Below are 13,761 nucleotides of genomic sequence, written 5' to 3'. Positions count from 1 at the left end.
AACGTGAATATAAATTTCTAGGTAGAATGTCCTACGGAAATATTATGACAAAGGTGGAAGCATAAAACGACGCTAATAAGATTAACTTTTAACGTTTACATCTTTCCTGACATTGCGCAAAATTCCCATTTCAAGGTTGCGCATCGCATAAACATTAATTAGTCAAACGCAACAAAACATGTTTTTTGTTTTTGTTTTTTTATTCATGGTTGACTCGTATAGTGAAAATCTATCAACTTGATGACAAAACCTTGTCGAAACGTTGTACATTTGCTGTTATGTTAAACTTGTATTAAAGTTTTTCTTCATTACCCATTCCAAACCGTCTCCAACCATTATTAAACACCGAAATTATCGAGATGTTTAAACATTCAATATGTATGATAGTGTTTAAGTACTGTAATAACACTAAAATCTGTTTCTTGGTTGTGTTTGTGAGCTGCACTTTAAATTCGTATTATCATAATGTTTCAGGAAGGCGGATAGTATTTATTCCTACCGTTACCTACCTGTACTCTCGAAACACGGATATCTCGACTGAGTAACGTATGCTGATGGAGAAAAAGAACGAGCCTTTTCACCAAGATTTGGACTTAAAAAACTTTCTTGAAACATCTGTAAAGGTGGACAATACTCTTGGCAAAGATAGCCTTCTTCCGGAGACGTCGGCGACACTTTCGGGAAGAGCAGTCCCTGGAGCATGGTTCCACGGCCGCGAGGAGGGACGTTATTCGATTCATCGCGTAGAACGCCGCTCCCACAGGATTGTCGAGCCAGTTTCAGATAGTGAACCAGTACATCACTGAACACACCATATGGTGAGTAGGTTGGCCAGCCCAGAGGCCAACACTTGGGGTAGATAACTGTGGAATGCTCGGGCGCTGTTGATCCTTGAGCTGTATAAAAATAAGCATCTAATGTTCTATTAAAAATGCACGTGAAAAATACCGAAAGCAACACAGACTCAAACGATTGATTTCACTTTAAAAGCAGACGTTCAATCCGCCCCGCCTTCCCCTCTATTTTGAAGAAGGGGGGAAGGTGGAGGAAATATGTTTTAAGGTAAAATCATAAATAATATTCAACGTTAAAATTGGTACACAATTAAAAACATTTTATTTAGACCTATCTATGGCCTTCAAAAAGTTGACGACTCTACATGTTTCGACGTTACAACGTCATCCTCAGAAGTTTATACAAGTTTATGCCAAAATACTACAATTATGTTTTAAGGTAATTTTACATATCTAGAATATGTTAAAACAATGAAAAAATCTTGTTATATAAGTGTCTAATAAGGTTTATTCCTTTGACAGATTGTTCAGGCAGAGTACTCATGATGTTAAAACAATGAAAAAATCTTGTTATATAAGTGTCTAATAAGGTTTATTCCTTTGACAGATTGTTCAGGCAGAGTACTCATGATGAAACTTTGTTGAATGGACGGCAACTGCCTGTTGTAGAAACACGAATGAAGAGGACGACGTTTCGAAAGTCTTCCGCCTTTCGTCTTCAGGTAAGTTCCGGATTTGAGGTGAGTAACCTGTGGCTACCATTGGTTGAATCTACAGTAAATCTCTCCTCCAATCACAAACGGGGATAAACCAACCGATCATAATAAGCTCTCCACAATTCACCAGAATACTGTAAAGACCGACAACATCATACACACACACACTGACCTAATGACGAAAGACGTTCGAAACGTCGTCCTCTACACTCGTGTTTCTACAACAGCCAGTTGCCGTCCATTCAACAAAGTTTCATCAAGGTTTATTTTATTCCCTTGCTATATTTTACGTCTACCGCTTTCTTAGGTCAAAGCTACACAATGGACTATCTGCACTCTATCTACCGCAGGGTATCGAACCCCAGATTTTAGTACTGTAAGTCCGTAAATTCACCGTTGACCGAACGGAAGGCGAAGGTTTATAAGCAACGTTTTCTTTCAAATAGTTCACTGAAATGTCACAAAGCAAGTATCTTAAAAAAGTTGCTTTATGGTATTAGCAAGTATATATAAATTATAAGAAAGAGAGAGCAAACTAGAAACGACGAACGCCAGAACTAAGAAAAACAAAACGTTGAAAGGGGTTAAACCCCGAGACAGCCAATCTGCACTGAGCTTTCTTGATTTTGCGTATAACGGGCCAATAGCGAAATTACCTCAAGCCCTTATTTATAATAGCCACAGTGAAAGGTGAGTTGTACATGTATGGGCGTAATTTTAACGATGGACGCGGGGGACATGTCCCCACATTTTTTCAAACCAAAGTTACGTCACTATGTACATGTATAGGTTTGTTTTCTCCCACTAGGTAAGATTGAAACTGTGCAAAGAAGTGTAACACTGAGGAAAATGTTCTTGCTACGCTGTACTCCAGAATTTACAAATCATAACACGTGTAACACTGGGGGAACATTTTATTGTTACACTGTATTCTGGAACTTACAAATCATAACACGTGTAACACTGGGGAACATTTTATTGTTACACTGTATTCTGGAACTTACAAATCATAACACGTGTAACAATGGGGAACATTTTATTGTAACACTGTATTCTGGAACTTACAAATCATAACACTTACAATACCGTCATCTTCACGTATTTTACTTTAGAAGAAGCTAATCTCTAGGCCACGCCCGACCCTTTAGCAAAACTCTGGTTTATATAAAGTTTTCCTAAAACGCAGTAGAACCTAAAACATTGAAACTCGCATGGAAACAACTTCCATTTGAAGGTTATAATGTTTCGCGTTCTGTTAAATTTTGGAAAATCTTTATATAAAGGAGACTTTTACTAAAGTGACGGGCGTGGGCTAGAGATTAGCGTGCTGGGGTTGTGAGTCCGAGAGTTTAATGTTCGCGTCCCATTGCCGTACAAACGCGTTCCGCATTTACGCTTACGTCTAAGACATCTGTCAAACCCAACGAATGGGGATGTTTTATTGCCTTCATGGCCATTATATAAAATCTGAAATCACGATGTAACGTTCAAAATTTTTAAACAACTTAGGGGGGGGGGTGGATAATACACTCGGTTATTACTTTGGCTTCAATCCAAGGATTCAAAATCCGCAACCAATTGCCACAAAAATGGGGTGTGGGTGCGCTATTAGAGTACCGATCAAATCCCACTATTCGTTCTTACAAAAGTAACGCAATAGTTGGCGGTGGGTGCTGTTGTTGACAAGTTGCCTGCCTGTTAGTCTATCACCTCAAAATTAGGGACATAGTGTATTCCTGGTACAGTACTTGGAGATTGGAGTAACATAGCGTATTCCTGGTACAGTACTTGGCGTTTGGAGTAACATTTATGTATTGGTGCTTGTAGTTTGTAATAACAAGCAACATTTCTATGAACTCATAGAGCTTGGAATAAACTAATATACATGTATTGTGGATGTAATATACAGATATTATACCTATAACCCTTTAAGTACTTAAAACGATTTTTATTCAGGTAATGGTGTGGTTTTATAAATGATGGGACAGGTTGTCTATTTGATGGTCAATTGGGATGTATGCATCTGTGAACAATGCTTATTCAGAGCATTGTCAGACCTAGAACACTAATCGTTGTGTCATCAAGATTGGACACTTTGAACAAGAAGTGACTTTCCTCTTTAAATAAAAGTAAGTTAGCACATGGTCCACTTCCTTTGGGGTTCTACATCTGATTAATTGAATCCAGAAGCTCCTTCGTCAATGAGTGAAATTGTCTAAATCATCTGTTGTTGTTGTCGACGAAACTGAGAATCCAGCCTTCCATATTAAAGCGTCATCTTTTCGTTGTTGTCGACGAAACTGAGAATCCAGCCTTCCATATTAAAGGTCATCTTTTCGTTGTTGTCGACGAAACTGAGAATCCAGCCTTCCATATTAAAGTGTCATCTTTTCGTTGTTGTCGACGAAACTGAGAATCCAGCCTTCCATATTAAAGTGTCATCTTTTCGTTGTTTTCACGAAACTGAGAATCCAGCCTTCCATATTAAAGTGTCATCTTTTGTTGTTGTCGACGAAACTGAGAATCCAGCCTTCCATATTAAAGTGTCATCTTTTCGTTGTTGCTCAACTGTGAGTAAATCGTTTTTGTTTTGTTTTATTTCGTTGTAAAACAGATTAGTGTTAGCCTCTTTTGTTTAGTCAAGTCTAAATTAAGCAAACTCTTCATGGTGGTCTTCATGCTTACCTGTCGTCAGTTTTACCTGGGTATATTGACTATGACACCTAGAGCTTGAATAAACACTTGCAGTAGGTACTCAGTACTTGGAGTATGGAATAAGTAGTTAACCGGATAATATCTTATTTCTCTCATAAAAGAAATACTGAATAAAAGAGAAGGAAAACACGTGTCTCATGTTTGATTCTTTCATAATAAACTCCTGTCAAATGTACAATTCAAAAACATAAATAGAAAACGTCGCACCTAAACCAACTTAATAATAAATAATTCTGTATTTGATTAATCTGCTATTCATTTTTCTTAGGTCTGGTGTTTAAGGCGCTCGACTCGCAATCTGCAGGTCGCGGGTTCGAATCCTCGTCACTGAACATGCTTGCTCTTTCAGCCGTTATAATAAGACGGTTAATCCCACTTTTTGTTAGTAAAAAGTCGCCCAAGAGTTGGCTGCGGATGGTTTTGACTAGCTGCCTTCCCTCTAGTCTATCTCTGCTAAGTTAGGGACGGCTAGCGCAGATAGCTTCCGTGTAGCTTTGCGCGAGATTCCAAATAAATCAAACCATTTTTCTTGTTGCAAATAACGAGCCACAAACAGCCGTATTTATATACCCACTAAAATACAGCGAAACGGTAAGAAATACGGTCGACACTCAATATATTTATCAGAAGAGAGAGAAAATGTATTTTTTTTTTTTTGTTCAAAAGAGACCAGGCGGCTATCGTCGTGCTAGACTATGAACCCAAGGATCTTTGGTTCGCCTCTCACTGCTGCAATATCGCGTTCCGCACTTAGGGAACATTAAGAGCGTTATACTGTGACGGTCAAATCTCACCATTCTATCAGAAAAGAGTTGTCGGAGGGTTCCTTTGAGTTGTTGCCTTCTCTCAACTCTCTCACTTTAAAATTACGGACAGCTAGCACAGATAGTCCTCGTGTAGCTTTGTGCGGATATCCGAAACAAACTTTTCAAAGGTCTGTAACTAATAATAAAAAAAAAGCGGAGGGGGGGGGGGAGAGTACGAATAGAAACCACAAAAGAAAGAAGATTAAATGAGAGTAAGAAAGGAATAATAATGTACAGAAGAGTTACAAAATATCACAGAGAGAGAGAGAGAGAGAACTATTGTGGAAAATGAGAAATAAAACAATTTAAACAATTTGTCTAAAGGTTTCAGGTGAACAGAATATTGGACCCATTGTTGAGGATGCCCACTAAGCCTACCGTTATAAAAATGAAAACGGTGTTTTATCATACTGTTCATACAGTCTCTTTCTTAACAACTACTTACCAAGTCAGGTTTGTTTTAAACCCCTATATCTATGCGACTCCCCTTTTACCAGTGACAAGTTTTCACTACGGGCTTACTTTTAAAATTAGGGAACGGCTTGTTTTAAACCCCTATATCTATGCGACTCCCCTTTTACCAGTGACAAGTTTTCACTACGGGCTTACTTTCAACATTAGGGACGGTAAAAGCCGATAACCCTCGACTAGTTTTGCGCGAGGCTGAGCAAGGAAACGAGTAATGCTTTTTTGGGTTATATAAATACCAGTAAAACACCGAACGAAAAATGGCAGGAAACTGACCTAATTTTTTTTTTTTTTTTTTTTTTGTCAGCTTCTAGCTAATTCATCTAATTCATTTATTTGGAGTGTTAAACTAATTTTACGAGCCGATCAAAAAGTACTTATGAGAAAACACGATAATTTATACCTGTCCGTTAAAATCCTTTTTTTCGATTATAACAATACTCAAGACCATAAATTCACTCCGTCAACCAGTATTGTTTTTTTTTTTCTTAATTTTTCAGTTAAGCAAAGTAAAGCCATAGAACCTACACGTGATACAAGGCTTATAATGGTGGAAATGTGTAGAGAGAGCCAAGTAGGTACGGTTAAGTACCGACATTCGCCTGCATAGCACAAGGATTGTTTGTTTGTTTACGGATATACTGAGAGGCTAGACAGACTAGAGGGAAAGCAGCGACTCAACAGCACCGACCGCCAACTCTTTGACTACTCTTATCTGACCGAAAATCATCGTCACTCTATGGCCCAAAATTGGGAAACAGTAACGGGATGTGAACATCGGACCCGCAGATCTATCGTCCGGTACTCCACTCACTGGTCTACGCTCAGCCCGTATTACAAAGAGAAGGGTTGTTTGCCCACCCACCCCCCTTCGCCACCACGATACTGATGTACGTGTTGTGTTTTAACAGACAGAAGAAAAAATATAAATACGTACAGACCCAAAATGGAGTGTGTGTGTATATATGTAAATATCTGGTTGTGTCGTGTTTCTATGCAAGGTGTCACCGAAATTTGAGTGTTTTGAATTTCTAGATTTTGTTCATGAATAACTAAGACTGGCGTGATAAAAGGTACAGATTGCGTGTCCAGATTCGGCTTGGAATACTATAAGTTACTGATTAGACTTAACAGTATACGTTGTTGTGAGCCGCTGATTAGGTCTAACACGTCGAAATCCTCGTGGGCCGTGGGTACGTTGCACCTGTGGCCTGTCAAGGCAGCGTGACGTACCAAGCAGGTTCCGATAAGGTACGACAAACATACTTCGGACATTCTAAAACTATTTCAGTTCATAGTTTGAAACACTAGTAAATTCATTCAACTTTATAATTAGTTATTTATTCATTCATTTCTAAGTATATTTGCCTAAGACTATCAGTGGCGTAACTACGGTGCAGCAGAGACCGCAATGCGGGGTGGGGTGTCGGCATAGTGCTATAATAACACGGATATGAAGAGGGCCCGATGGGGGAAAAAAAAATCGCAGGGTTGGGGGGAGGTACACGCATATTCTGCGCTACGCCCCTCAACGCTTCTTTCTGGCATTTTTATTTACACACAGACACACGCATACAGGGCCGGCACTTGGGGTGGGCGACGTGTGTCCCTTTACAGGGTAGCTTACCCCAAGGGTAACCAAAATAGACATTACGATTAGCAGTTCACGTCAATTTTAATGGGTCAGGGGCACCGAATGCAAAGTTCGCACAGGCCATAATTTTAAAGTGAAAACAATTCAACTCTGAATACGTACGTCACTTTGATTAGTTATTTATGGGTACTTTCTCTTTATTTTTTCTTCTCTCTATCGATCAGTCAACGTACATGACTATTTCTGTCTATTCATTTTAGCATTACATTGTGAACATATTTCTTGCAGACAATTGAAGCGATGGGAGTCATATATATATATATATTAGTGGACGTTATGTAAATTTATGATTAATGAAAGGTTATTTCAGGACATGAAAAGTTGCTTCCCTTATATGTAATTATAAAAAATGCAAAAACGCCCATAAGAACTGCAAAACACAAAATGTGAAACCGCAAGTTTGCATGTATGACATAGAACCAACAAACCTTCGCACCAAATTTGGTGAAGATCCATCAGTAGGGGGCGAAGTAGTGGTAAAAAACGCCCATAAAAACCGCAAAATGCAAAACTAAAAATTTGCATGTACTCCTGCATGGACCTAATGAACCTCCATACCAATTTTGGTGATGATCCATCTACAGGGGTCAAAATAGTAATGCAAAATGCAAAACTGAAAAATTTGTATGTACTCCTGCATGGACCTAATGAACCTCCATACCAATTTCGGTGAAGATCCATCTACACCCTGCAAAGTAGTTACATGAACAGACAACATACAGTACTGTTATATATACGCAATCAAACCAAGTACTAAAGACATCTCGCAGGTCTTCAGAAATGTCCCTACTTTGTAAAATCGACTCCATCAAAGATTACTTGCATCTAACGTAAAAAAAAACGATGTGTGGTAGCATCATGACACATCGTCTCTCACTTTTTCATAATTGTTAGACTTAAAGCTGTGTTGAAGGCTGAGGCTCACCCCCCAGAACCTGCTGGAGTAGCCTAAAGCGATCCCCATAGATACTGATACTGGATGGGGACACCTAATCCAGTACCCTTTCCCCCTTCTGCAATACTCAGCTTCTCCAAATATTTTAAAAACAACCCTCTCGACCCCCCCCCCGGATAAAATTCTGATTCCGCCCCCGAGTTGTCTTCTTTTCGAACGATGGTCATGATTATATCTTTTCTTTTACGGACAAATTAACAAGTATTTTAAGATTAACAAATTGATTACATATCTTACAAACTCACATAAAAAAAAAACTTACCGTTCAAAGCTTTGGGTGATATCAGGCCCGGCGTCAGAAAGATTTGGGGTAAACGTTGCGGGCAGTCAGGGTCCTCAAGGATGCATTCATTGGGATAAGAAGTCCAGTCTGCCAGAATCGGAAAATGATTCTCTTCCTTGTGGAGCAATCCCGTTCGTTTATTTTTCACGAGGAAAGAACGTGGCATTTTAACGGGATGGTATTGCATGGACTGTTTTTCTATTATTATTGAGAAACTAAGCTTTATTTCTATAAGCTTTGGCTACTTCTCGAGAGGTTTTTTACTTCAGACTTCACTTTTTTTTAACCTGTAGATGTAAAAATATGTAATTAGACACTATTTCGAACTTCTGATTCAGGATAACCAAAGCACATAAAATAACAGTGTCCACATCAAAAGACATTAAACGGCTGAAAGGCACCAGGAATCTTTCAGGCCCCTTACGTTCACGAGATAACTAGTGTTCTATTATCTTCCCCTTCAAAGTGTCAGTCAGCCTCGGTTTCCTTCGAAAGTGACGCAAGACCGCGAGACTTCCGCGTCATGAGCGAAGTCTGCTTAACACCACTCACTAAATTCCCGGTGTATTCGCACCAACACCTGGGCTAGCCTTTGTAGTTGTCATAGCAACATCGATAACCGTAGAATAGATGAATCGTATTCTCTGTGTTTAAGTAGGTATTAAGAAACAGTTTAAACAACGATAAACGTAAGTTATTTACCAATAAATTCATTGCAGTTCATTTGAAACACTTCAATATGTTTTTATTTTACTACAAAAAATAGTGAACTACATGTAAATATATAACTGTTTGTACCTCTTTTGAAGTCTGAGTCATTATATAGTTAATGTTATTTTTCTGTCTCGTGTATACGTTGCAGATAAAAGTGCAACAGTCAAATACACTAAACAATGGTTGAAACAATACAGGTAACCTAGTGGCGGGCCCATAACTGTATCCTAGGAAGGTTCGAGAGAGTTATTTCCTCGAAAGGGCGGCCTAAGGCCGCCTGGAGAGATCAACTGTTTTAACTACTCGCACCACTATTCAGTAGTGTGTTGTCTGTCAGTCAGTCAATAGACACTAAAATGATATCTCATAAGGGATGCTTAACGTTGCAATTTGTACTGTTGTGACGTCAGTAAAACGTGCGCATGCCATGAATCACGAGGAGAATTATGCACTCTGTAGGCTAAAACACAGCATGACATACGAACTTGAAAAGCAAGAAATAAAAATATTTGTTACTCTTAATTTTGGTTTTATTTGCTCTTAAAACAGAACACTTTCGGGGACCCCGTGGAAGTACATCTAGTTTTTAGTATGTCCCATTGATGCTGGAACAATTTTTAATAATATTTCGATCTTATATGTATAATGCGATCCGTGGTGACTATCCAAGAATTCGTCTGTCTCCCGTTTCCAAACCTATTCACGCAGACAAAGCTCAACATTCACTTTTGAAATGACGGGAGAACAGGCATGAATACTGTTGATGTCAAATTTTGTTTCACAAGCAGGATATTCTACACTAAACTGTTAGCAATTAATCACACTATCATTCACATTTCAAAATGTGACGTAACTTAAAGAATAAAAATGTAGATTTACCGTATGTTATTGTTTAGCGGCTCTTAGCATTACAGAAATGCTCAACAATACTTTTCGCGGTGGGCGGTATAAGTAGATCACAACTTTGGCTCTGAGTGAAACCAAGAATGCAACACCATTAACTTTTTAAAGTACGTAAAATGATTTAAATTGATAGATTAACTTACACTTTTCCCGTCACTGGGGACGGGTACTTTTGCTAGATTAATTTAAACTTTTTCCGTCACTGGGGAAGGGTACTTCTGCTAGATTAATTTAAACTTTTCCGTCACTGGGGACGGGTACTTTTGCTTGTAACGGATATTTTAGAATATGTATAGTAATTTGCTATCACTTTTTGTGTGTGTGTAAGGGGGGGATCGTCGCAATCTGAAATATTTTCAAAAAGGCCTCAACATAAAATCTTTGAGAACCTCTGCCATACAAGAAGATAGGTTCTTAAAATGTTCGTTATTTATGAACTACGGAAAGTCATCTAAGTCTTGGAATACAAAACACACACCAAATACACTCTATGTAAAATAAAATGTTCTTTTCTCTCTCTCAACTACAATCCGTTTTTTATAGTTCAGTTCAAAACACCAGAAACATGCAGCCGGAAGCGATTCACCTAAAATTTTTGTACGCATTTTAAAGTGCACAAAAAACGGTATTTACTGTCTGAACAACAACAACAAAATTGTTAGTCCCTACTTTTATAAAAAAATAATATGACGCAATGAATTCTTTAGAGGACGGGGGGGGGCGACTTGTTACTTGAACCCCACCTACGTCCAACAAATGTAAACAATGTCGAATGGACAACCTGCTCGAGGAAAATGGAATATGAACGATGCTGGGATCCATATGATGTATGGACTCATGATAATCCTTGCAAATTACTACTACACCATTCTCTATTAAGTTCTTTATTGTCAATCTTCATTGGTCGGTGTGCTAAGCCTAAATTTCATTTTGACCTCTTATGTGCTAAGCAGAAAAATCAGTATAGATACTGACTTTCATATCGGTTTATGACCATTGTCTTCCCTAACGAAAGAACCTCACACTCAATAGAGTTGAAGATGAATAAAGCTACGTCAAGAAGACGGCATATAACGTCAACATCGAGCTATGAAGCAAAGTTTTTGTTTTGTTCTTTTTAAGCAGGAAAGCAATAATCAGATAAGATTGTTTGTTTGATGTGAAGCACGAAGCTACAACATGGGCTGTCTGTGCTGTGCCAACCACGAGTAACGAAACCTCATTTTTAACGATATGATACTTCAGATTTACCATTGAGCCACTAGGGGGCGCCAGATAAGATTTCCGTTTGTTTCATCTCATTGTACTAATTATTATATTGTAACAGATTTGTTAGACTCAGGTAGACATATCGTAGCCACTGACACAAAAAGTAGAGCGGTTGTCATAACGATACCCTCGTGAGATATTATTGGGTTTACGACCGAAAACACCGTTAATAGCAAGGGCTTACAATGCGCTTTAATTTGTATAGATTTTATCTTTATTGTAAATTAGTGTATAATATTAAGTAATTTTAGCTAGCTTGGTACAGAATATTAATTTAATTAATGTCTTGTTACTTTCATGTTCTGATCTAATTAACTTATGTTTGATCGAAAGTACTTAATGTTGAATGTCACATTTCCCCACACATGGAATTGGCTCCTCGTGCATCGTTACGAACCAATCAATTCTAGGCGGAAGAACGTGTAGCATTATGACGTGCTATGAGGACCCTTCGTGTAAAATTAAACAATGCTTTTCTTTGGTTGCCAAGTTAAAACTTTCACAAACATACACACAAATTGCTTTAAATTCAGCAAATTCTGTGTTTCTTCTTATATTGTTGGCGCAGAAAGTCTGGTAAATAAACCAACCATTTTAGATATGTCATTTTAAAGTTGTTGTTTTTTTAATATCTGTTTTTCGAAAGTGTTAAAGCAACTTGAAAATAAATAGATATGTCGCAGTTTTATTAGTTTTTTATTAGTTTGGATTGTAAAGGTTCAGCACATCCGTCCGTACAGATATTTATTTATTTATTTCCTAAGCCTAAAGATGTCTTCAGTAATGAGAGTTAACACACTGTTTTCTAATTTGTAGGTATATCAAATTAAGCCTTTTTATTTTACAATGCAATTCGAGTGTTTAACAACTGGTTCGCTTCAGATTCAGTGTTAGGGTTAATACTTATGAAAATCTAGCAAAACAAAAGAAAAAGTTATGGGTGAGAAACTTAAGGCTTCGGACACATTAACCCAAGAGTTAATAAAATGATACAATTATGGGTAAAATAGTGATGGATCTTCTATTTGTTTGTTGGTAATCGAACCCCGGATTTTAGAGTTGTAATTCCATAGACTTACTGCTGTCTCATCGGAACCACATTGAGCTATCTGCTGTGTCTACCGGGGGTAATCGAACCCCAGATTTTAGAGTTGTAATTCCATAGACTTACCGCTGTCTCATAGGGGGGGGGGGCTTCTACTTCTATAATAACTCAAAACTAGTCGCTGCTAACCAAATAAAGTATCAGAAAAGGTAGTTAAGGTACAAATTGTAGACTCTCTTGAATTGTTAATAAAGGCGATCTGACTCTCGTAGTACTTGCCTGTAATAATGTGTTTCCGATTCACGTGCTAGCTCTTGCACAAAATGTGACGCTTCTTTCTACCCCCTGGTTAGCGAAAGCCGACCGGCAATTTAAAAAAAAAAAACGAACATCTAGTGCATGACGCAACGAGATGCGCATGACACTCCAAACGCATCGCCACGTGTTCCTCACGTGCTTGTTGCTCGAGGATGATCTTATTATTTTTATAATTATCATCAGGTAGTTTTCTAATCATCCGGTGGACCAGCGGTAAGTTTACGGAGTTACAAAATTAAAATTCGAGGTTCGATTCCTCATGTAGCCTATTATGAAGCTATGCCCTAAAAAACATTCGCATGTAGCCTATTATGAAGCTATGCCCTAAAAAACATAAAGGATTGAAGAACTAGTTTTCTTGTTGCTCTCCACCAGCCCAGGGTTAAAAAAAAAGAGCTTTTCACAAAGTTAAAGACGTTTTAAGGTTAGTTTAATACACTGCTGATTTTATACACTGCTGATTTCTATAAAGCTTAAAATGTATATTAAATGCACAACCACCACATACCAACAATACTAGTGACCTCTGGAGGTGGAAAATAATGAATTTGAATGGTGACTTTTAGGCTTATGTTTTTGACTTAATTAAGTCTATGTGTTCAGATGTAAAATAATATACAGACAATATTTTAATAGTTTACCATTTAAGTTTCATTAAATTAAAAATATCACTCGTGAGAATTAGCCTAAAATACCCAATCTTATTAATGCACAACTTCTAAAGTATTTAAGGCATTTTAAATAACCCCCCCAGTGACACAACGGTATGTCTACGGACTTACAATGCTGCTAGAAACCGGGTTTCGATACCCTCTGTGGGCAGAGTACAGATAGACCATTGTGTATCTTTGTGCTGAACTTAAAATAAACAAAAAATATATAAAATGTGTCTGCGAAAGTAAACTTAGTGACATAAATACGCAACAAATTTTAATTGCTTTTAAATGTTATTTGAACTATCTTTTCCACTTGAGATTTGAAAAATTATTAAATTAATTTCTTAATATTTATTTATTTACTTCAATAAGAATAATTTATTATTTAGTATGATTATTTAAAATAAAATAAAAAGCGTAAATATTTTTTTCTCTCTTAGCTACACTGTGGACTATCTGCGCTCT

General features: G+C 37.7%; 1 protein-coding gene across 1 annotated transcript in view; it reads right to left on the bottom strand.

Annotated features, from left to right (window-relative positions):
• Positions 1 to 13,761, bottom strand: part of LOC106468461 (zinc finger protein Gfi-1b-like) — a 38,552-nt gene that overhangs the window by 3,164 nt on the left and 21,627 nt on the right. Inside the window, exon 2 of the mRNA XM_013928887.1 lies at positions 510 to 896. Coding sequence (XP_013784341.1) covers positions 510 to 896 — 387 coding nt within the window. The remainder of the gene's footprint in view (positions 1 to 509; positions 897 to 13,761) is intronic.

This window comes from Limulus polyphemus, unplaced genomic scaffold (assembly GCF_000517525.1).
Source record: "Limulus polyphemus unplaced genomic scaffold, Limulus_polyphemus-2.1.2 Scaffold3013, whole genome shotgun sequence".
Taxonomy (NCBI): Eukaryota; Metazoa; Arthropoda; class Merostomata; order Xiphosura; family Limulidae; genus Limulus; species Limulus polyphemus.
The sequence above is the reverse complement of the archived record's forward strand: the minus strand, read 5'-3'. Positions and strand labels throughout refer to the sequence as shown.